At 43.2% G+C, this 25,286-nt stretch overlaps 1 protein-coding gene across 9 annotated transcripts in view; it reads left to right on the top strand.

Moving 5' to 3' along the window:
- PRUNE2 (prune homolog 2 with BCH domain) overlaps positions 1 to 25,286 on the top strand; it is a 447,750-nt gene that overhangs the window by 375,219 nt on the left and 47,245 nt on the right. For all 9 annotated transcript variants that reach the window (XM_033927022.1, XM_033927014.1, XM_033927006.1 and 6 more), the window contains 3 exons: positions 7,846 to 7,948; positions 20,801 to 20,932; positions 24,757 to 24,843. In XM_033927022.1, the coding sequence (XP_033782913.1) occupies positions 7,846 to 7,948; positions 20,801 to 20,932; positions 24,757 to 24,843 (322 nt within the window). The remainder of the gene's footprint in view (positions 1 to 7,845; positions 7,949 to 20,800; positions 20,933 to 24,756; positions 24,844 to 25,286) is intronic.

Below are 25,286 nucleotides of genomic sequence, written 5' to 3'. Positions count from 1 at the left end.
TAGATGTGAATCGCTTGTTTACTCTTTCCAAAAATACTAGAATTAGGGGGACACAACAAAGCTATTAATTGAAAACAAACCAGAGAAAATATTTCTTCACTAAATATAATTAAACTCAAATTTATTGCCAGAGAATGTGGTGAAAGCAGTTAGCTTAGCAGGGTTTAAAAAAGGTTTAAACAATTTCTTTTAAAAAAAATCCTTAAGCCATTATTAAGATAGAAATGGGAAAATCCACTGCTTATTTCTAGCATAAGCAGCATAAAATCTGTTTTATTGTTTTGGAATCTTGCCATGTTCTTGTTCCTGGATTGGCCACTGTTGGAAATAGGATACTGAGATTGATGGACCTGAGGTTTGTCCCAGTATTGCAACACTTAAGTTCATGAAGAAATCCATGCATGACACAGGGACTAAAGTTAGAACAGAAATCAAGCATGAAGCAAATAGGGAAGAGCTTACACTGAAGCAGCATAAAGGCTTGGATGATAATAGACACAGAACATAGCCAACAAATCCCGTCCTTTTACAAAATCATGTTAGGCTTTTTTATCACCAGCTGTGGTGGTATTATCTCCGACGCTCATAGAAATTCTATGAGCGCCGAAGCTAATATCACCACAGCTGGCAATAAAAAATGTTAACATGGCTTCGTAAAAGAGGGAGAAAGATTGTTAAACCAGTAAGGAGTATTTGACTGGGCTTTCTTATATATTAGAGTTAATAAAACACACTTCTTGCTGTTTCAGTGGGTTCCTCAGAGAAAGGGGGAACTGAGTCTTATAACAATGTAACACACACACACAACACACACACACACACACACATACACTCTCTCATGATTCACCCACAGTCAATGTAGAATCTAGAAGGGCAAATAATATTAGATATTTGAATTTTCCTTAATAGCAGCTCTTTAAAAAGCAGCCATTTGGAGTTTGTCCAGAATAATGCCCAATATAATTAACATGTTGAAAAAAAGATTTGGAATATATGAGACAGAGCTACAATAGATATTCGTAGTGCCCTCCATTTCATCCACAAGACCATTTAACCCACATATCTGTACACCATTCAGTGGCATAGTGAGAGTAGGAGGCACCCAGGGTGATAGTGCCCACCAGCGCCCTCCTCTCCTCATCCCCTCCCCTGTATCTTGTTAAATCTTCGCCAGTGCCAAAAGCTTCTCTGGTCTGATGCTCACACCAGTGTTGGCTTTCCCTCTGATGTCACTTCCTGGCATCGTGACCCAGAAGTGATTTCAGAGGGGAGCCAGGCCAGCATGATCAGCAGGCCTGAGAAGTTGCTCACGCGGGCAAAGATTTAAAGACATAAAGGGGTGAGGGGAAGGGAGGGTGTGAATGTTGCGTGGGGGGGGTGGAGAAGAGATGGAGCCCCCACCAAGACAGTGCCTGGGGTGGTCCACCCCCACCCCCTTACTATGCCAATGACAGCATGTATTAACTTCCTAGAATGTCAAACCTGAACAAATTTACAAGGGGCCGCTGAAAAGTTCTCAGCCCAATCAAGAAGAGAATGATGTGAAGCCTTGAAACGTACAAGTTACGCCACACTTTTCTTGACACTTTTCATTTTATTTCATAGAATTGAAATGAAAAATGTCAAAAAAAGTGTGGAATAACCTGTAAGTTTCATGGCTCAACATCATTCTCCTCTTGGTTGGGCTGAGAATTTTTCAGTGACCCCTCGTACTTCTGCCCATACTAGTGCAGGTTCAGGCCAGAGCTCTGCCTCAGCCACGAATCACCTATGGAAGTCATATTAGCACTAAGATTTATTCTGTTTGTACACCAGTGTAAAAATGGGAAATTTAACTTCAACAAAACATATCTGTCAGAAACATATCTCCTATACATTTTTGCCAGCTATCTCCTTATGTTGATGGTGGTTGACGTAAATTATGCGGTGTTTGTATGAGAGGGTTGGAATTATATTATATATACTGTAATTTAAAAATGTAACCTGGAGGATAACTTTAAATGCTACGTCATAGCCAGTTCCCAGTTCTACTTTTATTTGAGACTTCTCAAAAGTTTATTGCTTGCCATGATCATTGCTTGAAGCAGAATTGTCTGCAATGGAAAATGGAAAGATGTGATATGTTATATTTGGTATTGTTTTCTCTAGTGTCACAAATCAAAATAAAATATTTTTTTTAAAAAAAGAAGTTAAATCATTCCAGACTACTGATTGGTTGTCAGGTTCTATTGTTTGGAAAAGACGGGCTGTCAATATATGAAGAGTAAGTACTACAACATCAGCTTCATTGGTTTATTTAAGCAAATACATCTTTACATGTGGAAGTGTGTGGTCCTGGATGGCCATGATTTCACGATTCCCCTACCGTTGCTGTGCTTGGTTGTTGGTAAAGTCCTATAAGTGTATGCTCTTCTATTAAGTTTTAACATAACATAACAGTTTATTTATATACCGCAAGACCGTGAAGTTCTTTGAGGTTTACAATGATTAAAAAATGCTACAAATTGAGTAGAACTAATAGACCTTGGTTATAAATAATCTACTGTTAATTGTTGAGTGCTGCTGAGATGTATTCTTCATGAATGTAATTGTTCTTCTTGATATGGCATCACACTCATATTGAAATAAAGGCAAGGCAAAGTGTGCTAAAAGGAGGTGTGGCCTAGTGATTAGAACTGCTGCCTCCGCACTCTGAGGTTTAGAGTTCGATCCCAACCTCAGGACAAGTCACTTAATCCCTTTGTTGCCCCATGTACCACAGTTAGATTGCGAGTCTGGTGGGGACAGATAGGGAAAATACTGAAGAGTACCCAATTACTATTCAGTGTTTAATGTACAGCACTGCATTCATCTAGCAGTGCCATAGAAATGATTAATAGTACACTTCTCCCCCCATATTCGCGGGGGTTAGGGTCAAAGATGGCCTACAAATCATTTTTCGCTTTCATATTTGCAGGGTTTGTGGTATAGCCCTCGTGAATACCGTGAAATAATGAATAAAACGTATCACTAGTACTTGCGACCACACTGAAGCAAACGCTGAATGCTTCTTTCTGCACCGCTCAAACACTGCCGTTTGCCCGACCATGCTGGCGCTTGTGCTGAACTTTTCTCTTTGCACCCTTTTCTCCGATGCTGCTGTTTGCCTGACCACGCTGACAAAAAACGCTGAATTTTTTTCTTGGCACTCAGATGATGTCATTTGGGGGGGAGGGGGGTGGAGTCAGCAAGATGAAAACCGCGAATAATCAAAGTCGTGCATGTTGAACCTGTGAATATGGAGGGAGATGTGTAGTTGAAACAAGATTTTTTTATTATTATTACAGGAATGTATCTCTTTCTCATCTCTCACACAACACTGTCCTTTAATTGTATTCCTAGTTCAGCAGTAATTTTTTTTTTTTTGTAACAAGAAATCAAGGTTTATTATGTTTTCCTATTCCCCCTCTTGTTTACACTGGCATAGGACTATGTGTTGCACAGGAAATGTAAATGACGCAGTGAGATGGTTGAAATGCAATCATTTTTGGCTTTATGTTCATAGCGGGTTCTGACAGCATGCTTCCTCCACCTAGTTTCAGATATCACTGATGTTAAAGAGTGACTTTGGATGACTAAAAAAGTAATAATAAAAATCATTGTATTTTGCAGTGAGTTTAGTCATAAACTGCACAATTTAGAGCAGGACAGGCCTAAAGAGAGATTTAAGTTGGCATCTCCAAGATACATAGAAGGGCATTTTCGATAGGACATCTAAGTTTGAGGTTGGACGTTTTGGGCAAGCCGGCCACAAAACCAGTAGAAAAAATGTCCATTTTCAAAGCTGCCAGATGTCTCTCTTTTATTTTCAAAAATGACCTATGCATAAATTTTGGTCCTTAGGACATCTATCTTTTTTGGCCATTTTCATAAACGAAAATGTCCACATGAAAAATACACAAAAGCAAGTTTTGTAGATGTATCCAACTACCTTGTCTGATCGCAGCAGGGGAATCCCCATCAGCTGAGCCAATTTTTTTGGATTCCTGATAGCTCAGCTGAGGGGAATTCCCCCTGCCAGTATCAGCTGAACTGGCAGAGAGATTCCTCTCTCCCTCCCAGGCATCGATCCCCCAGCCCCTTCCACAGAGAGCCCCAGCACAACAACCCTCTCTCTAACATCCCTTGACACCAAACCCCCCCCCTCACACACACACACACACACATCACCTGACACCCCCAACAGCACTGGCAACTAGTGCTGCCCGATTCACGATTCGAATCGGTTCACCGATTCAAATCAGGTGAATCGATTCGAATTGGTTCGTTTTTGATAAACACCGGACTCACCGATTCAGCCGCAAGACGAGTTCGGGGAACTTCGGGCTATTTCATGCCGCAGGCCGCCAGACTCTTCCCATCTAATGTAACTTCCGGTTTTGCGAAACCGGAAGTTACATCGGAAGAAACGAAAGGAGTGGTGGGAAAGTCAAGCGGCGAGCGAGCGGACCTCGTGCAGCAGACCTTGGCACTCGACAGCAACAAATACTAGATTTGGCTCTTTCCCTGCATTTCTCCTCTCTTCCCCGCGATTTAATATCCAGTCCAGGCAGTAAGTAAATACATCGGCAGGGGGGCTGGTGAGTCTTAGGGGCTGGGGATGGAAGCTGAAATCGGCAGGGGGGCTGGTGAGTGTGGGGGGCTGGGGATGGAAGCTGAAATCGGCAGGGGGTTGGTGAGTCTTGGGGACTGGGGATGGAAGCTGAAATCGTCAGGGGAGCTGGGAATGGAAGCTGAAATCGGCAGGGGGACTGGTGAGTCTTGGGGGCTGGGGATGGAAGCTGAAATCAGCAGGGGAGCTGGGATGGAAGCTGAAATCGGCAGGTGGGCTGGTGAGTCTTGGGGGCTGGGGATGGAAGCTGGGAATCGGCAGGGGGGCTGGTGAGTCTTGGGGGCTGGGGATGGAAGTTGGGAATCGGCAGGGGGCTGGTGAGTCTTGGGGGCTGGGGATGGAAGCTGGGAATCGGCAGGGGGGCTGGTGAGTCTTGGGGGTTGGGGATGGAAGCTGGGAATCGGCAGGGGGCTGGGGATGGAAGCTGGGAATCAGCAGGGGAGCTGGTGAGTCTTGGGGGCTGGGGATGGAAGCTGGGAATCGGGCAGGGGGGCTGAGGAAGCTGAGAATCGAGCAGGAGGGTTGGGAAAGCTGAGAATCGGGCAGGGGGCTGGGGAAAATTAGAATTGGGCTGGGAAAACTGAGAATCGGGCTGCCCAATTCATGATTCGAATCGATTTACCATGACAAAAAAATCGGCCTCCCGATTCATTGACCGACCCTCCCCCATTGCCCCTAAAGCAGGAGCGGCAGCGCTGCCTCTTGCTGGCCTGCCGCTCCTGCTTTAGAGGGAGAGTGGGGAGGGTCAGTCGGGAAGTGGCTTCCCCGCTGGTGTCCGGCTTTCCTGCATCAATTTACCTAATTTCAGCAGCCTGCCCTGCAGAAGATCGCTGGCTCTAGCGATCTTTGCAAGCTACCATACGTCATCCGAGTTGTCTTCTCTCTGCCGCGATCCTGCCCCTTCTCTGACATCAGAGGAGAGGCGGGACCGCGGCAGAGAGAAGACAACTCGGAAGATGTATGGCAGCTTGCAAAGATCGCTAGAGCCAGTGATCTGCAGGGCAGGCTGCTGAAATTAGGTAAATTGACTAAGCAAGCCTTCAGGAGGGTGCAGACGTTCAGGGGAGAGGGGCCCTCGTGTAGAAGTACATGGAGGGAGGGAGGAAAGGGGGGGTTCAAAGAGATGTGCATATGCCAGACTTTGGGGGGAAGAAATAAGGGATCTAAAAACAGAGGAGAGGGAGAGAGATGGTGGACAATGGGATTTAGGAATGAAAGTTAGAGAAAGGGAGAGATGCTGGATGAAAGGGTAGTTGAGAAAAGGTGGATCTGTAGATGGAGATGAAAAAAGGAAAGATGCCAGACCTCCAGGGGAGGGGAGGGAAGTGAAACGGAAGGGGAGGACAGGGATGGCAGATGGTTAGCATGGAGGAAGAAGAAAAAAGGAGACCCTGGCAAGCAAGCTATCAGAAGACAACCAGAGCCTGGGACCAACAAGATTTGAACAATGACCAGACAACAAAATGTAGAAAAAATAATTTTATTTTCTGTTTTGTGATTACAATATGTCAGATTTGAAACGTGTATCCTGCCAGAGCTTTTGTTAGACCACAAACGTGAGCTAGAATTTAACAGAGAGAGGAAAAGTCTTTTTTGTTTGCTTATTTTGTTTACACCACAGCGCCAGTGTGGTTAGGAGAAGACAAAGGGGGTGAAGAGGCTATAAAATAAACCCACCAGGATGTTTGAAAAAAAACACCTAATTGGGCAGGAAAATCGAATTGAATCGAAATTTTTTTTTCCTGAATTGGGCAGCACTACTGGCAACACACACCCACACACACACATCACCCAACTCTCCCGACAGCTTTGGGAACACCTCATCACAATGTTGAGCCAATCGGGGCTTTAAACCCACTGCAACCCAAGATGCATTAGGAGGGGGAAGGCCTGTCACTCACAGCACATGGCTTCCCTCCTACCGATTTTGCAGTGCAAGGTATGGGAGTGTCAGATGTTGTGTGTGTGTGTGGGGGGGGGGTTGCCAGTGCTGTCAGGAGTGTTGGGTGATGTTGGGGGGGGGGGTTGCCAGTGCTGTCGAGGGTGTCGAGAGATGTTGGGGAGAGGGTGCAGTGGAGGGGGCTCTCTGTGGAGGGGGCTGGGGGATTGGTGCCTGGGAGGGAGAGAGGAATCTCTTTGCCAGTTCAGCTGAGCCAGTTTTGGGGATTCCTCTGCCCCTATTAGCTGATGGCAATATGCTGTTTTCCCCCATCTCTGGGTGGTGGGAGGGGGTCAGTGACCACTGGGGGAGTAAGGGGGATCATGCCTTAATCCCTCTAGTGGTCAAATGGTCAATGTGGGCAGCTTTGGGGTACTTAGATGTAACTAAAACAGGCCTAACTTCCGGTGCCTAAGTTCCCTCTAGGAAAATTTGCTGCAGCACGTCCAAGTTTAAGCCCGCCCGATTCCCACCCATAACACACCTCCCAGCATGCCCCGTTGAGCTTTGGGCACACAGCGGCTTAGAAGTGCTGCTGCACATCCAGAAAGTTGGCTTTGATTATCAGCACTTGGACGTCCAAGTGCCGACTTGGGCTGGTTTTTGGATGTTTCAAAGTTTTGATTATGAGTTTCAAAGGATCCTGTGCCCACATTTTTCTAAAGTAGGCAATAAGTATTTTTACTCATCAAAGTGGCCAAAACATTTTGGCTCTTAATTTTTGTAAGTCCTACCTTTGAAAGAATAGAACCTCTGGATTGTACAGTACAATCTGATAGTACTTATTGGGAGGTCTAGAGCTAACCAAGCAGTTGCTATGTGCATCTTGCTCGCTCTTCCAAGTTTCATAAGAACATAAGAATTGCCGCTGCTGGGTCAGAACAGTGGTCCATCGTGGCCTTCTGGTTTCAAGTTTATAAAAATTTGTTCACCCACTTATCATATTTCTAAGCGGCGTACATAATTTTAAAATCAGGGTTCTACATTATAAGTGACAAAGACAGACGTACATTTAGAAACAATGGGTTAGAGGGAGAACTACAATATGGACAGAGACATAAAGGGTTAGTACATTGGGGGGGGGGGAAGAGGGGAGTCACTTCTGCAGAGGATATATTTTTAAGGATATAGATAAAATGCGTCTGTACCCAAATTTAAATAAAGATCAGGGCTGAGATTAACACATCAATTTTCTTACAAATTTGTCTTAAGAGCTTTTTATTGAGAAAGAAATGTCTTTGTGTTTTTTGCACAGGCTACTATGGGGATGGTGCGAATGCCATCATTGTGTTTGCTGCGTGTTTTCTGCCAGACAGCAGTCGAGCCGATTACAACTATGTCATGGAAAATCTCTTTCTGTGAGTGAACTACATTGCACTGCTTCCTCTGATTTTAATTTATAAACCAAGTAGACAGTCGTCCTTTAATGGAGAGATGAGGTATCAAGCAAATTCACATACTATTAAAGACAAGTGTTCTTCTACAGCTCTTTCCAATGTGCTAACCCAGTTAATGTACATATATGAATCTGTGGACTGTAGAATATATCACAAAAAGAAAAAAGAAGGCTTCAGATAATCCAAAACACTGCAATAAAACTTATTCATAAAGCAAAAAAATACGACCATGTTACACCACTATTAATCAATTCCCATTGGCTTCCTATCAGCCACCGTATTACCTTTAAGATATTATTCCTGGTATTCAAAATACTAACTTTCAATGAACCTCAATTTATGTCTAGAATGATCATTCCTTATTATGCCCCTCGTTCTCTTTGATCATCATCACTAGACCTATTAACTGTCCCTTCCTTGAAAATTGTGGGCACAAAAAGAGATGACATGTTTTCTGTTATAGCTCCACAATTGTGGAATTCATTGCCACTCTATATCAGAAAAGAAAAAGATCTTATTTCCTTTAAAAAACGTCTAAAAACTTTCTTATTTAATGATGCTTTTAACAATTAAATTCTGAGACCTGTTAACTTAATCCAGAACTCAGTTTTTCCCTTCCTCTTGTTCTTTCCTCTTTTATGTTTTTTCTACCTGAGAGAATTGTAACTTTTCCCCTCCTACCCTCTTATATCATGTCTGTCCTTAATCCACATGTATGATGAAATTTGTTAAGTGTTATAAGTATATTAGCTTTTTACTTGTGTTTTAAAGCTGTTTGTCCTCTAAATTGTTGTTTTTTATAAAACTGTTCATCGCTTAGAAAGCAATTCATCAAATGGTAATAAAACTTGAAACTTGAAACTAGGGTTAGCAGATTTCCGGATTTCCCCGGACATGTCCTCCTTTTGAGGACATGTTCGGGGGTCCGGATAGCTTTTCAAAACCCGGCACTTTGACAAGCTTCCCCCCGAATTGTGACAGGCAAGTGGGCATCCGAGTATGCACAGATGCCCTCCTGCCCGACCAGAGCAAGCAGCAGGGGCGGGGTTGGGGTGACATTAGAGGCAGGACTGGGGCGTAACAGGGCGGGGATGAGTGGGCCTGGGGGCAGGCCTAGTGGTCCGGATTTTACGAATGTAAAATCTGGCAACCCTAGTTTACAGACTGAGTTAACTAATGTATCCTTCCCAGTGGTGTACTTAGCATATTTTTATTTATTTAAAGCATTTATAATCCGTTTTTCTCCACAGCGGCTCACAGCTTCACATACATAATCTTGGGCACATACATTTTAAAAGAACCACATGTGAGCAGCTGAAAATTAGGGATCAGAATTACTAATAATATATTATAACTGTCTTAAAAGAGGTAAACATCATCATTTCCAGAGAGGCATTTCTTTCATAGAGGCAAAGTGCTAACCATAGAAGGCCTGAACAAAAAGATAGGTTTTGAACAATTTTCTAAATTGCAACAAATTTCTACAAAATCTCAAGGTGCCAGTCAGAGCATTCCATAAAACTGGCCTAGCGGTTGAGAAACAAGATTTTTTAGTTCGCACTAGAGAGCTGCACGGGAACGGGGACGACGGGAATCCTGCGGGACCCACGGGGATCCCACGGGTTCCCCCTTTGGGTCATGGGGATCCCGTGGGAACGCCCTCTAGGGTCATGGGGATCCCGTGGGGACGGCCCTCGTGCTCTCGGGGATCCCGCGGGGTTCAATGCCGTTCCTATCTGCCCTGCTGCGAGGCCTCATCTTCCATTTTCTTCCTGCCCTGCTGCAGCACACACAGCCAATTGGAAGTCTTCCCTGATGTCAGCGCTGACGTCGGAGGGAGGGCTTAAGCAAAGCCCTCCCTTCCTCCGACATCAGCGCTGACATCGTGAAGACTTCTGGTCAGCTGTGTGCAGCAGGGCAGGTAGGGAGAAGGCAGTGGCTTCCAAAGTGGGGGGGGGGGAGCGGTCCGCTCCGGGTGCAGCCATGGGGGGGGGGAGTGAGTGTGCACAGCCAGTCAGGTCCCCTGATTGACCGACAACAGGCCCGGCCAACAAACCTCCCTGCCCTGTAGCCGCAAATCTAAATTGCCTTCTTACAGCAGCTTCAATACTCCAGCTGCTGTAAGAAGGTAATTTAGATCCGTGGCTACAGGGCAGGGAGGTTTGTCCGACCGGGCCTGTTCTGTTGTCGGTCGGGTGGGGAAGCGCCACAAAGGTAAGGGGCAGGGAGGGAGAAAGGAAGGAAAGGTGGAGTGCAGAAGAAAAGACGCTTAAGGGAAATGGGTAAACATGAGGGGGGAGAAGGACGCTGAAAGCACTGGGGAAGACAAAGGGGTGGAGAAGGACGCTGAAAGGACATGGGGAGGATGGGAGGGGGGGAGAAGGACTCTGAAAGCACATGGGGAGGACATGGGGGAAGACAGGGGGGGAGAAGGACGCTGAAAGGACATGGGGAGGACGGGAGGGGGGAGGACGCTGAAAGCACATGGGGAAGACAGAGGGGGAGAAGGACCCTGAAAGGACATGGGGGGAAGACAGGGGGGGGGAGAAGGATGCTGAAAGGACATGGGGAAGACAGAGGGGGGAGAAGGACGCTGAAAGGACATGGGGAAGACAAAGGGGTGGAGAAGGACGCTGAAAGGACATGGGGAAGACAAAGGGGTGGAGAAGGACGCTGAAAGGACATGGGGAGGACGGGAGGGGGGAGAAGGACGCTGAAAGGACATGGGGAAGACAGGGGGAGAAGGACACTGAAAGCTCATGTGGAAGACAGAGGGGGGAGAAGGATGCTGACAGGACATGGGGAAGATGGAGGGGAGAAGGACGTTGAAAGGAAATGGGGAATAGAGAGTGGGGAGAAGACGCTGGCAGGGAAGAAGATAGAGACTATGGGGGGAGCGGAAGGAAGAAGATGGGTGCCAGACCAATTTGGAAGGGGGAAGAAAGGGAGAGGCACAGTAACAGAGCAAATGGAAGACACAGAGAGAAGAGAGACAGTGGATGGAAGGAATTGAATGAGAACATGAGGAAAGCAGAAACCAGGCAAAAAGGTAGGAAAAAAATTCTTTTTTTTTTGCTTCAGGATAAAGTAGTATATTAGTTGTGTTGATAAAAATTTATAAACATTAGAGGCTCTGGTAGAAACCCGTTTACAAAGTATGTATTCTTCCCAATTAATATTTCCAAATTAATAAAGTCTTTTTGCTTAATTTTAAATGGGTTTCTACTAGAGCCTTTAATTCAGTAGCATAGTTAACTGAAATAACTATTTCTGAAGTTTATAGGGATGGGCGGGGATGTAGGGGATTCCTCGCGAGGACGGGCGGGGATGGAGGGATTCCTCGCGGGGACGGGTGGGAGTCCTCACGGGAACAGGTAGGGACGGGTGGGACTGGCGGGGACAGGTGGGGATGGGTGGGATTTCTGTCCCCGCTCAACTCTCTAGTTCGCACCCGGGGCTCATCATTTTTAAACACCTCCTCTTCTATATGAGAAAAAACATAATTTTTAGTAATAATCCACACGTCGCACAAGAGTGTACATAGGAAAAGCCAGCATCTTGCATACTGCACTGAGTAGTAGAATATCAATACACCCATTGTAAAACCAAATAAGCCAGACTAGTACAGATTGATCCTGCACAGTCAGTGCTAACAGAAAAGCATGTGCTTTTCATAAACACAGAAACACCCTTGCCCAGTATAGAATATGTAATCACAAACTAAAACCAGAAATATGTAGACAAAAGTTAAACTAAACCACCAAGAAGCCAGACTCTGCATACAATGCAACACCACAGAAACAGTGATGCATGTTCCCTAATACTGTGCAAAGTATAAAGATAGCAGATGTAAATTTGAAAAAAAACTCAGAAATAGCCATCATCACTTTACAAATTAACAAATAAACTCCCCCCTCCCTTTTACAAAGCTGCTCTAGAGGTTGCTGCGCAACAAAAGACATGAAGCCCTTTAAGTCTCTTTGAGCTTCAGGGCAGTTACTGCAGTGACAGCTGCTAGCGTGACTTTATAAAAAGTGGGGGGAGGTTAAAATAAAACAAAAATGGAAAATAAGATAATACCATTTTATTGGACTAATACATTTTTCAATTAGCTTTCAGAGGCCAAAACCTCCTTCCTCAGGTCAGTAAAGTATACTGCTGTTACGGTACCCTGTCCTGACATGAGGGAAGAGGTTTTGGTCTCTGAATTAGTAAGAAATGTATTAAAATTAGTCCAATAAAAAGGAACACACTATTTTCATTTTTTTAAATAAATGTTTATCGACGCAGCTACAATACTGCTTTATCTTAAAGCACATCCACACACACAAAAAAGGAAGTAGAGAATTTTTTTTCTACCTTTGTTGTCTCTGGCTTCTGCTTTCTTAATCTTTTCATCTCTTCCTTCCATCCACTGTCTGCCCTCTCTCTGCCCCTTTCCTATGGCATCTTCTCTCCTTCTATGTCCCTTCCAGCAATTGTCTGCCTCCCTCTTCCATTTCTCCCTCCACCCCCATTGGTCTGGCATCTATCTTTTTCCCTTCGCTCCCCTCCCCTCCCCCAATGGTCCGGCATCCATGTCCTCTCGTTCCCTTCCCTCTTCCCTCTTCCTTCCCTGACCCATGGTCTGGCATTTCACTCTTTCCTCTCCCTTTTCTTCCCTCATCTTCCTTCTCAATTTATTTTCTGCATCTGTCTAGATTAAATTCTTTCTTACTATTCTGTTCTCAATTTCCCTCTTTTCACTGTATCTACCTACAGCTTGCCACCTTTTTCCCTTACCCCATACAGCATTTTACTAACTTTATCCTCTTTCCCCATCCAGCATTTGTCCTTTTTTATTTATCCCCCTCCTTCCATCATGTGACCTCTTTCTCTACCCCTTACATTCAGCATCTTCTCCTCTCTCTGTCTTTCCACTTCCATCCAGCATCTGGCCCTCTCTCCTCTCCACTTTCTTCCAGCATCTGTTCCCCTCTCTCTCCTTGATCCAGTGTCTGCTCCTTCCATCCCATCCCCACTAAAATCCAGTGTCTGCCCCTTCTTTCTCCATCCACCTTACTTCCATCAGCATCTGCCCAGTCTCTCTCCCTGCACCCCCACTTACATCAACATCTGCCCTTCTCCCTCCCTCCAACCTAATTCTATCCAGTATCCTTTCTAGTTCTGTCTCTCTCTCCCTTTTCCTGAACCCCCAATTCCATCAGCATCTACCCCCTCTCTCTCCCATCAACCCACTTCCTTTTCCCTCCACCACCCTTCCATACCAGTCTCCTTCTCCCTTCTCTCTCCTTCCACCCCAATGCCATCCAGTATCCTGCCCCTAACCTCCCCACCACTGCTGTATGCTTCTCAAAACAGCAGAAGCGGCTGTAAATTTAAATGAAGCCATTGCGGTCCCTTCCTGCACCTCCCAGCGGCTACTGGCTCTGCTTTGGAACAAGGAAATGATCTGCAACCGCGGGGAGATATAGGAACATCCCATGATGGCTGAATTTAAAGTGTACTGCTACTGCTGATGGTTCAAGAGAGCAGCAGCGGCAGAGTAGATTGGGAGGTCCTGGACCCGGTGTGCCAGCTATGCACCTCCTTAGAGCGTGTACCTGGGGTGGATTGCAACCTCCCCCCATCCACCCCCACCCCCGCCCTTGGTACACCACTGATCCCTCCAGCCTGCACATAACAAAACATGTTTGTTGAGGAGTACATTCTACAGAAGGATTGAACACCTATTCCATATCTCCTAGTCTCAACTCATTACTTCTATCTATGCTGGATATCAACAAATTTCAGTGGTAATTTAATGAACAGGAAGGATTAAAGCAGCATTTTAAATGGCTCTTCAGCACCAGCTAATATGATTTTTTTTCCATTTTTCCTCAACAAAATATATATATGCCCTCAAATATACATTTACAAATAGGGTGGGTAACTTTTCAGTGCAATAAAGGACATATTAGCTGGTGCTTCTTGTATACTAACAGATTTAGTTTAATTGATTTATCTTTTTTTAAATTAATTAATCTATCATTTGATGTACCACCTAATAAATTAAAATAATAATAACTGACAGGAAAGTAAAAACCTTGTGTAACAGGAGCAGATGAAGATATGAGCTTTTGAGGACAGGGTTCACGTATTCTGATTAAATGGGATTCTTGCCCTTTAAAATTCATACCTCCATAATCAATTAGTCTGTAAGGTGTCATAAATCCCAGTGTCACCTTAGCTACTAGACATTCGGCGAATCCTCAGGAAGCTTTTTCAATAGAATGTTATTCCACCGTGGTTTGTGCTTGGCACTCAGCCTGGAAATCCTGGTTTCTCCGCTACACTGTAAATTCTGTAGAGGATGTTTAAAAGAAGACCCAGGGCTCTGGAAAAGATTATTTTATAAATTAATTCCCCTGTTTGCAAGTGTTTTATAAAGTACATTAATGCCACACAATCAGAGGATACCTGATTTTTAAGCTTAACATACCAGAACAACGGAAAAAAAATAGAGTTCATACTTTACCACAATAAAAGGAGGAAAAGACCTCAGTTTAGTGACCTGTTCAGGAGTAGGCCCAAAACTTATGTTGAATAATAATAAAGTAATAAACCATTAAATACAGAGGTACCTCAGAATCTGAACTTAGGGCTCCTTTTAGAAAGGTGCGCTAGCGGTTTTAGTGCACGCTTAGCGCACGCTAAAATGCCACATGCGCTAGCCGCTATCATCTCCTTTTAAGTAGGCGGTAATTGCTATAAACGCTAGTGCATCTTTGTAAAAGGAGCCCTTAATCTGTTCCAGAACCCCGTTCAAGTTCCAAAACATTCAAGTTCCAAGACAATTTTTCCCATTGAAAATAATAGAAACTGGATTAATCCGCTCCTTGGTCCCACAAACTCAGCAAGATCGGGCCCCCACCAGCATAGACAGCAAGATCAGGCCAGGAAACAGGAAGCTGCATCAGAGGGGAAGCTTTGGGCTGAGCAATGCATGCAGTTCCCATACTCCCTAACTCCATAGTGCAACTGCATCTTGAATGCTATGTGCAGTTCAGGTCACCGCATCTCAGAAAAATGTGGAGGGGCATGTTCGACAGTGTGTCTAAGTCTGACCATGGACTTTTCCCGCAAGATGTTAGAAAGTCAGGGTGGGGAAACATCTGTTTTTGAAACAGCTAGATGTCAAAATTTATTTTTTTTTGGGGGGGGGGGGCGTGGGAATGACCTATTTGGACATCTTGGCCCTTAAGACATCTAACATTTTTGATCATCTTTTAATACAAAAACGTTCAAAAAGTCCAAATCAAGTCCAAATCAAGTGGGAGGGACCAGCATCTTAATGGACTAGTCATACAGACATCCCAACAGAACAGTGACGCACCTTAGAAGGCACTACTGTGAACTTCACATAAAGGGTGCCAGGTACATATTTCTCCAGAACCCCCTTTTAGTGTATGGTGAGCCCTCGAAAACCTACTATACCCATATGTCTACCACCCCAATAGCCCTAATGGCTGCGTGTCACCTATATGGCAGTACAGTAGGTTTTGGGTGGGTTGTGGTGGGCTCACACTTTCCAAAAACTGTAGTGATGATGTACAGGATGCCAAGTCTTTAAGACTTACCCTAACACTAGAGAGCAAGTGAATTTTTAAAGTGTAGGACATCTTTATGTCGCCCCTTCTGACGGTGGGCCAACCTATTGGCTTTACCACATTTGCTTATGCCGACGATGTGCAATTAATCCATCCCATTGATCTTAACAATATAGAGGAGGTCGTATCCATTAATCAAAAATTAGGAAAAATTAAATCATGGTTATACTCAAACAAACTGTCTCTTAACATCAACAAATCGAAATTTATGATTTTTCCTTTCAAAGAAGGAATAACGCTTCAGGCCCCCCTGAAGTTTGAATCGCTTCCCATCAAAATTGTCCCTACTCTAAAACTGTTAGGAGTCACTTTCGACAGTAAATTTTCTTATCACATTCACATCAGTACGGTTGTTCAGAAATGTTTTTATCTTCTCAGGATGATAAGTTCCCTTGCAAAGTTACTAGAACCAGCTTCTTTGAACACATTGATCCACTCTCTAGTAATTTCTTGCAGAGACTACTGTAATGCCCTTTACAAAGGCATTACAAAAAAGGAAATTAGACGGCTTCATTGTACAAAAACAGCTATTAAGATAATTTGTGGCGCGAAGAAATACGACCACGTTTCACAGTGGACATTGAACATAGAATTAGTTATAAAATCTTACTTTTAACCTTTACATCAAGATTAAATAATCAACCAGAGTTTATTAACAGACTTTCAATTCCTTATAATACTTTAAAATCGCTTCGTTCAATGTCACAAAATCTCGTCATACCTTCTTTAAAATTAATCAATACGTTGCATTCCAATAACTTTGCTGTCGCTGCCCCTACTCTCTGGAATTCGCTGCCCAACCATTTGCGCAGTGAATCCAAAATAAAACAATTCAAAGCAAAATTAAAAACATTCTTGTTCCAGGATGCCTTTGGACAATAAGAGGGGCATAATAAAAAAAAACGTCTAAGTCCCCTTTTGGCCTAAGGCCTTAAACATTGAAAGTAGAAGCAGGGAAAATGTCCATATTAAAAAAAAATGTCCAAAAGGAGGTTTTTTTGATAATGGCCTGCCTCTACGTTCAGCTGTTTAAATACCCAGACCACCACACTATGTCTAAACTTATACCCCATAATGAACCTAAAAAACGCCTAAACCCCAAACGTCCAACACAAGGGCTTTTAGGCGAAGGTGGAGCCAGTCCTTCGCCTAAAAGCTGGATTTTGTAACCGGTGTCTGTCAAAAACAACACCGGTTACAGAATCTACCCCCCCCCCACGACATCGGGGCAAGAGGGAGTCCAAGCCCTCTTGCCCCGCGGCACCCCCGAACCCCCAATGAAGATTGAGGCAAGAGGAAGCCCAAGCCCTCTTGCCCCGCGGTACCCCGAACCCCCAATGAAGATCAGGGCAAGAGGGAGCCCAAGCCCTCTTGCCCTGCGGCACTCCCGAACCCCCAATGAAGATCGGGGCAGGAGGGAGCCCAAGCCCTCCTGCCCCACGATCTCCAATCCCCCCCAAGTCCGATGGGGCCAGGAGGGAGCCCAAGCCCTCCTGGCCATGCGACCCCCTACCCCCTACAAGATCGGGCAGGAGGGAGCCCAATCCCTCCTGCCCAGGTGGACCTCCTACTCCCCACCCCCACTTAAATACGGGCAGGAGGGATCCCAGGCCCTCCTGCCCTCGACACAACCCCCTCAATGACCGCCCTCCTGAAACCCCGATGCCCCCCTCCGCAGACCTGCAACCCCCATGCCGACCCCACGAACCCCTACCCCCAATCCCACCCTCCATACCTTGTCAACGTTGGCCGGTCGGACGGGTGCCAAGCCCGCCCAGCCGGCTCCGGAATGGGGCCGGATTGGCTCAGGTGGCTTAAACCCCGCCCACAGGTGAGGCCTGAGGCGCCTGGGCCAACCAGAATAGGCCCGGGAGCCTTAAGTTCCTCCTGTGGGCGAGGCCGTAGACACATGGGCCCAACCCAAGATTTTTTTACTCTTTCAAAAATTACAAATTTAGGGGACAATCAATGATGTTACATAAAAATACCTTTATAACAAATAGGAGAAAATATTTTTTCACTCAAAGAATAGTAAAGAGGATGTGGTAGCAGCAGGTAACATGTCTGGGTTTAAAAAAGCTTTGGACAAGTTACTGCAGGAAAAGTCCGTACTCTGCTATTGAGATTGATATGAGGAAGCAACTACTTGCCCTGGGATCAGTAACATGGAATGTTTCTACTATTTGGGTTTCTGCCAGGTACTTGTGACCTGGATTGGACACTGTGGTACTGGATACCACAAAAAAAAGAAAATCTTTCTTTTTGAAGTAAGCTTTTATAATTGCAACTTTATCACACTCACATGAGAAACTAGGTTATGCTGTTGTCATCAGTTATCCTGAGGAGTTTATTAAGAAATTAATCAAATAAAAATCTTCCTTTACTGACAACTTATCTATTCCACCCTCCTCCCTCACCTGCATAGCAAATTTAAGCATATGGAAATACACCTCCTTTAGATAATGTTTAACAAGACCTCAGGGGATAGAAGAGAACAAACTGGGAAGTTCAAAATCCAAGTATTCTTATTTCTCATTTGATTCTCCTTACCCTCCAATTGTCTATGAAGAATCAGAGTCCTTAATTCCAGATGAACTAAGCACTTGCATAGTTGTAAGCTGAGAGTCAGTAATAGTTAATGAAACTCTAAACTCTGGAACTTATTTTCAGACTTTTCAGCACTTGCTGTGTGAAATTATACAGCTAAGATACTGGATTAAAAAAAAGTCATAGCATCTACACACAACCTTCCAAATAAGAATAAGAATAACCTTACTGGGTCAGATCAATGGTCCATCAAACTCAGTAGCCCGTTCTCACACTGGCCAATGCAGATCACTAATACCTGGCCCAAACCCAAGGAGTAGAAACATTTCATGCTACCAATACAGAGTAAGCAGTGGCTTCCCCCATGTCTTTCTCAATAACAGACTATGGATTTTTCCTCCAGGAAGTTGTCCAAACCTTTCTTAAAACCAGCTATGCTATCCGCTCTTACCACAACCTCTGGCAAAGCATTCCTTAGCTTAACTAGTCTCTGAGTGATAAAATATTTCCTCCTATTGGTTTTAAAAGTATTTCCCTGTCACTTCAAGGAGTTGCTTTACTATTAGAATCAAAATAAATATCAGAATTAATCCAATCAACAAAAGACCATAATGAGAAGTGAAAAATAGACAAAGTAAGAACAATGTGGTCCGCTGATGCCAGGTCGCTTGAGAGGGAACGCGCCGGGCTCTGGGAGAACTGTGTTTTCTTTCATCTCTCCTGGCTGCTGCTCTTCCTGGGAGTTCTGTCGGCAGGCTCGGTGTGGCAGCGTGGAGGGGCCGTTCTGGGGCTGTCCAATGGTACCAGGTCACTTGCGAGGGAGCGCTCCGGGTTCTGGGGGACCTGTGTTTTCTTTTGTCTCTCCCAGCTGCTGTTCTTCCTGGGGATTGTATCAGCTGGTTCAACACAGCTTTCCCTGTCCTGGTTCTTGTCAAGCAGCAGGAAGGGGAAGCCCTCTCTCCCCCTCTCCTCGGCAGACTTGCACTCCTGCAGCTGCGTTGTTGGACACATCGAAGGGAAACTGGACTTCACTTCAGGGGTCTGCTGTCAGTGGCACCTGGCCTTGCCTGTCCGGTGACTGGTGTCATGGTGGTCTTCGTTGGTGTGGTTCCTGGTCCTGCTTCTTTGGTGGCAGCCGGTTGACCTGGTTCTGCAGACTGAACTTACTATCAAGCCACCTCAGAGACTTTTCTATCTTTTAAAGTTGTTTTATTTTATTTTTAATTTTTTATCTTCTTTCATTATTTCTATTTTCTATTTCTTTGATTTTTGATCTTGGAAATGTATTACATATTTTTATTTTAATCAGGTACTTTAGCTAGATTGTGAGCCTTTAGGACAGATAGGGTAGTTTTTCTCAAGTACCTAATTTCATTTTAGTTTGACCGCTTAGGTCAGTAAAATGCAGGCGCGGTATACCAAATCTTAAAAAAAGCATAAACATAAAGCTCTCTCACTCAAAAATAGGGTGATGAACCCTTATTTCATATATATATATATATATGAATTTCTTGTACTTGAGGAGCCACATGATGTGAGTGTGTTGACAAAATGAGCTAATGGCTCCATTTGTCTGTTTATAATGGGGCCCCCCTTTAAGATATAAATTGGACCTAAATCAAGATGATAAAAAGATTTAACATACTTATTATATACCCTTAAAAACTTTAGTGGGCATCCAAAAATTAATGCATCAATTATATTATTAGTCCTGACGTACCCCCTTGCCAGTCAGGTTTTCAGGATATCCACAATGAATATGCATGAAAAATATTTGCATATAATGGAGGCGGTGTATGCAAATCAATGTGGATATCCTGAAAAACTGACTGGCAAGGGGGTACGTCAGGACCGAGTTGAGAAACGCTGGTTTACAGTCCTACTTTTAGCTTAATGTTCATCTAAACTTGCCTCAAAAGCCATTTGTGCTACAAATATTAGCATATAATTCAAACTCATTCAAGACTAACAAAAAAACAGCATCAGACTCTGATATGCTTAGAAATTTAGGTCAAATAGTCTCAGAGCTGAACCTGTATTCTCATTGCTTGGGAGAAGGTTGGCTTGTTCCCATCATAAGTGTACTTTATAACAACACACTTGCTGTGGCACTGAAGCAATGTCAAGGCAACCTTTCATCAGCACACATTGAAGATAGCTGAGGAGTGTGTACTGGACCGATGATAACTTCTACCACAGACTGTACTCCATCATTCACAGGGTCTGGGATGCAAAGGGACTGCTAGAATGGGTTCATGTTTCCTAGGAGAGACCACTGGGATAGAGGAGCTTTCTTTCTTTCTGAAAATATGGTGTGTGAGAGAGGATATTTCCAAACGTAGAGCCCACAGAAGTCCATTCATAACTCAGGAACCAGTCTAGTTTAATTTTTCCAACTTACTTTAATAGTTATGTACAGCAAGTGAGACCATCATTGACTGTGTTTGTGTTGACTAAAATGCATGGGTTTCATTGAACAAAGAGAAAAGGTTCAGCAGTTACTGACATATCTTTCTTTTTTTTCTTTGCAAGATCCTGTTTGATTAGAGAGATCCTGTTTGATTAGAGAGAGGGAGAAGCTTATTTCCCTGTCTCACACGTTCTTTTTCTACATCAGATATGTAATTAGCACTTTGGAACTCATGGTAGCTGAAGACTATATGATCGTATACTTAAATGGAGCAACTCCAAGGAGAAGGATGCCTGGGTTGGGATGGATGAAAAGATGCTACCAGATGATTGATCGACGGTAAAGACTTTTTGCTCATATTTGTTTTGCTATTTTTATCCTAGTATATCCTAATTTGGCATAATTATCTTTTCAGATTTGGTTCATCTCAGATTCATGCAGATTTCTTTTCAATGACAAGCACATTTCAAGGTTGATGGGCCAGCCTGAGCAAGATCCCACACTGCACAGGCTTTAAGCTATGGCAGATTAATGGGTTTTCTGGGAGGGGGTGTTCTATGTCATAGTATAAATTTGGCCATTTGCTGTCACACATTCTAGTATTTTAAGGATACATTATTGTCAAAAATAAATTGGGAGTTGTTCTATGACAAAGTGATCACTCTACAGTTCCCAGTTTTATATAACTTATCTCCTCTACCCAAGATGTAAAACCAACTGTGCATTTGCTAAATCTCAATTCTTTTCACTGCCTTAATTCCAGGATGTCCATATCATTCTCCATATAGAGCATACTCCTTCATTAGTTGTAGAGAAACAAAATTGCAATCCACATCATAATCCACAATCCCAATGAGGGCCTTTTGGTTCGCATCCAGGGGCTGTTTCAGGAGGAAGAACTGATAGCTTTTGAATGCCTAAAATGGTGCTGGATTATATTCAGACGCTGTCAACCTCAACCAATCAGATCACAGAAACCCTTTAAAGACACAAAGCCCTTCAAAAGCATGCTTGCCATTCTATAGACATTGTTTGAGATAGAGTCGTAATTTTCATGATTTTGAGATGTAGTTATTGAACACTTGCAAGTTCTATTAGACATGGAAATATTATGACTGTATTTTGTAAGCCGTTTAGGTGTAAGCGGGTAAGACATTTTTTAAATAAATAAATAAATATGAAGAAACAGCTATAGCACAGAGAACAATATTGGATTTTATGTTTGTGCACTGTGGTCCCCGAGGTTTTAAATACTTCTGTCGAGTAGCAAGCACTCTTTTGAAGGACTTTGCTGTCTCCTGATTGGTTGAGGTTGATGGCATCTTAGTATAATTATGCACCATCTTGGGCATTTCCTCACTCCCATCACTCCCCAGGAACTGTGGTTAGAGGACTCCCACACAGCTTAGAGGGAACATTGACTAGTAGTTCTCTGGAGTTCTGCAGAATTTTCCTGTTCCTTGCTATTGGAAATGTGATATTAAACAGTACTGCCATCGACATAGCTTAGATGGAACATTGATCCTACCTTCTGTGTTGGGAGATTGTCAGAAAGTGGAACTGGGCCATTACTCATGGAATGACTCTCAGAGTCAGTCATCTGTTGGGCAAGGACAATTGCCTAGTGGACAAACTGTGTTGGGTTCTATATCTTCATGAATGGTCCTTGGATGAGGAGATGGCTTGCAAGAGGTTTTGAAAGTAGGGCATCCCCGTGATAGATCTTTTCACCGGCCTATCAACAAGAATGTCCTTCAGTTCTCTTCCAAGATAAGGACCTATGTCTTCCTCTTCATTGGGAAGTGAATCTTCTGTATGTGTGTCCTCCAATATCTCTCACAGTAAAAACTCTTCTGAAACTCAGACAGGTCCAAGGAAACATGATTCTAACAGCCCAGGTGAGGCAGGTATAGTTCCTTCTTCTTTTCGATCTTTCTTTATAAAGTCTTATGAGACTGGAATATTCTCCTGCACATAAGGTCAGATGAGGCTGTGATGATAATGATTATATTTTGATGGATTTTCAACATATTACTGTAATTAAAAATCAGACATTTAGGACTTCTTTTACTAACATGTGCTAGCGTTTTTAGCACACGCTAAACGAAAAATACTAACGCAAGCTCTATGGAGGCGTTAGCATTTAGCATGTGTGGTACTGTAGCACGCGCTAAGCGTGCGCTAAAACCGCTAGCACACCTTAGTACAAGGAGCCTTTAGTCTTGGATGTTTACTGGATTCACATTTGAAAGCCCACATAGCCAGAGCTGCACAAATTTGTTTTATTAACTGCCATGTATTGAGTAAAATTAAGTCAATATTGCCTAGTTCTGATTTTTGGAATGAGGCACAGATTTTGGTTTTGTCTAAATTAGACTACTATAACAGTTTATATCTAGATCTTATGCAGTCATGTTATAAGGCCTTGCAAGTTGTACTGCATGCTGCAGTGCATTTGATAGTTGGATTGAATCAACTTGATCATGTCACTTCCTCTATCAGCCTTCCAATAAAAAGTACTAATTTAAATACTGAAATCTTAGCAGCTGCACGTGTAAGAAAATTTTGCACGGACCTTCAGCGGGCAATATGTCTTACCAGCTGCTAGGGTCTTCATCAGTCCAACTTTTATTGAAAACATTTTTATAGTAATTTCTTCATGATTCAAGCTTTTTCATATTTTTATGTATTTCTGTGAAGTTTTTTTAATTGTGCAACTATTCACACAAAATTAAGTTTAAACCACTTAGCTTCAATATTGGTTTTTCAAATGTCATCTATACCACCTCTTCCGACATGCATGTTTCAAAAGAAACTTTCTTCAGGGTTGAGGGGAGCGATTGAGGGAGCTTACATCTGGAGTCAAACATCTATCAGAGCATTATATTGACTCCCTGTGCAGTTTGAAACTCCATTTATGAGGGTTATTTCATAAATAATACACACTAATTTTTTTAATATGCATGTTTTGGTGGGGTTTTTTTCAAATATTTCTTTACAATCCTTCAATATACTCTCCCTGCTTTGCAATGACTGAATTCCAATGTCCGAGAAGCTTCATTATTCCATCCAAGACACTGTTTATGTTCAATTGCCGAATGGCTCGGATACCGGCGGAAAAAAACTCTTCCAGAGATGCAAAACGATGTCCACGCATAGTTTGTTTCAACTTTAGAAAGATGTCAAAATCTGGTGGACTCATGTCTGGACTGTAGAGAGCATGAGGTAACACCTCCCAGCCGTATGATGACATTCCCTATGTGCAGGCAAGCGTTGTTGTGAAGAATGAGTGGCCCAGCCAAGAGCAACTGAGGTCAAGTGTGCATTTTTCTGCGCATTTTTTGCAAAATAAATCACGATAATACACTGCTGTGACATTTCTTCCACATGGAACTTTGTCTGTGATGATGATGCCTTCATGATCATAAGCAAACATCATCATTTTTTTACTTTTGATTGAGCTCGTCAAAATTTTTTTGGTCGTGGGGAAGATGGAGCTCTCCACTCATCATTGAAAAACTACGCAAATACGGCTGGGAGGTGTTACCTCATGCTCCCTACAGTTCAGACATGAGTCCACCAGACTTCGACCTTTTTCCAAAGTTGAAACAAACTATGCTTGGACATTGTTTTGCATCTCTGGAAGAGCTTTCTTCTGCCGGTACCCAAGCCTTTCGTCAACTGAACAAAAACGGTGTCTTGAATGGAATAATGAAGCTTTTCGGACGTTGGGACTCGATCATTGCAAAATAGGGAGACTATATTGAAGGATTGTAAAGAAATACTTGAAAAAAAATAAAACATGTAAATTTTAAAAAATAGTGTGCTTTATTTATGAAATGACCCTCATACATTACTAGTTATGACATGGACAGGTAAAAGGAATATTCAGTGGCACTGTCCAATTAAATACCACTGACTGTCCCAATAAAACGCCACACAGGTAATTTAAATGGTCAGGAACCTCTCTTGGATGTTTAAATCATTTTGAATATCAATCTCCATATTTTTCTTCTTATTTAAACAAAATGGGGGGGGTGAAACAAAGAAAAAAATTTAAATAAAGCAAAAAAATATATATATATGCACAGTCCCTGTAGCATGTATGGTACACAATGTAATGAAAGCAGAAAGGGGTTAACTGTGTCTTTCCTTCAATGCAGGCTAAGGAAGAACCTGAAGTCTTTTATAATTGTTCATCCATCTTGGTTTATCAGAACTATTCTAGCAGTCACCAGACCCTTTATCAGGTAGGGTTTGTCTCTTATTGTTTAGGCTATTCATTGATTTCCCCAGGCTTTAGGGTATTAAAGTTGGCTTTAGCTTTGGCTTTAGCTCATGCCTTTACAAGTTGAGATGTATGATGCTAATTAAATATAGGAACCAAAACTGATAAGGTTTAGCATATGGAGCTCAAAACAATTATGAAGCCTGCTGCTACTAGTTGACAATTTTGTACAGTTGTGATTTTCTTTAAACAAAAGCAAAACAAACAAACCAAACATAAAAAAAGGGTTACCAGGTGCATCCACTCTACCTGCAGTGAGTTAAGGAAGCAAGCTCCAAAAGTTCCATACTGGTGACCAAATGGACCTAGATTATCAAGACAGGTTGATCCATGCCTTGTTTTACCTCATAGAAGACAAACATGTGGGAATAATGAGATGTTTCCAAACCAGATCTTTGTTATAGA

This window comes from Geotrypetes seraphini, chromosome 1, assembly GCF_902459505.1.
Source record: "Geotrypetes seraphini chromosome 1, aGeoSer1.1, whole genome shotgun sequence".
NCBI lineage: Eukaryota > Metazoa > Chordata > Amphibia > Gymnophiona > Dermophiidae > Geotrypetes > Geotrypetes seraphini.
This window is presented reverse-complemented; position numbering and strand designations above follow the sequence as displayed.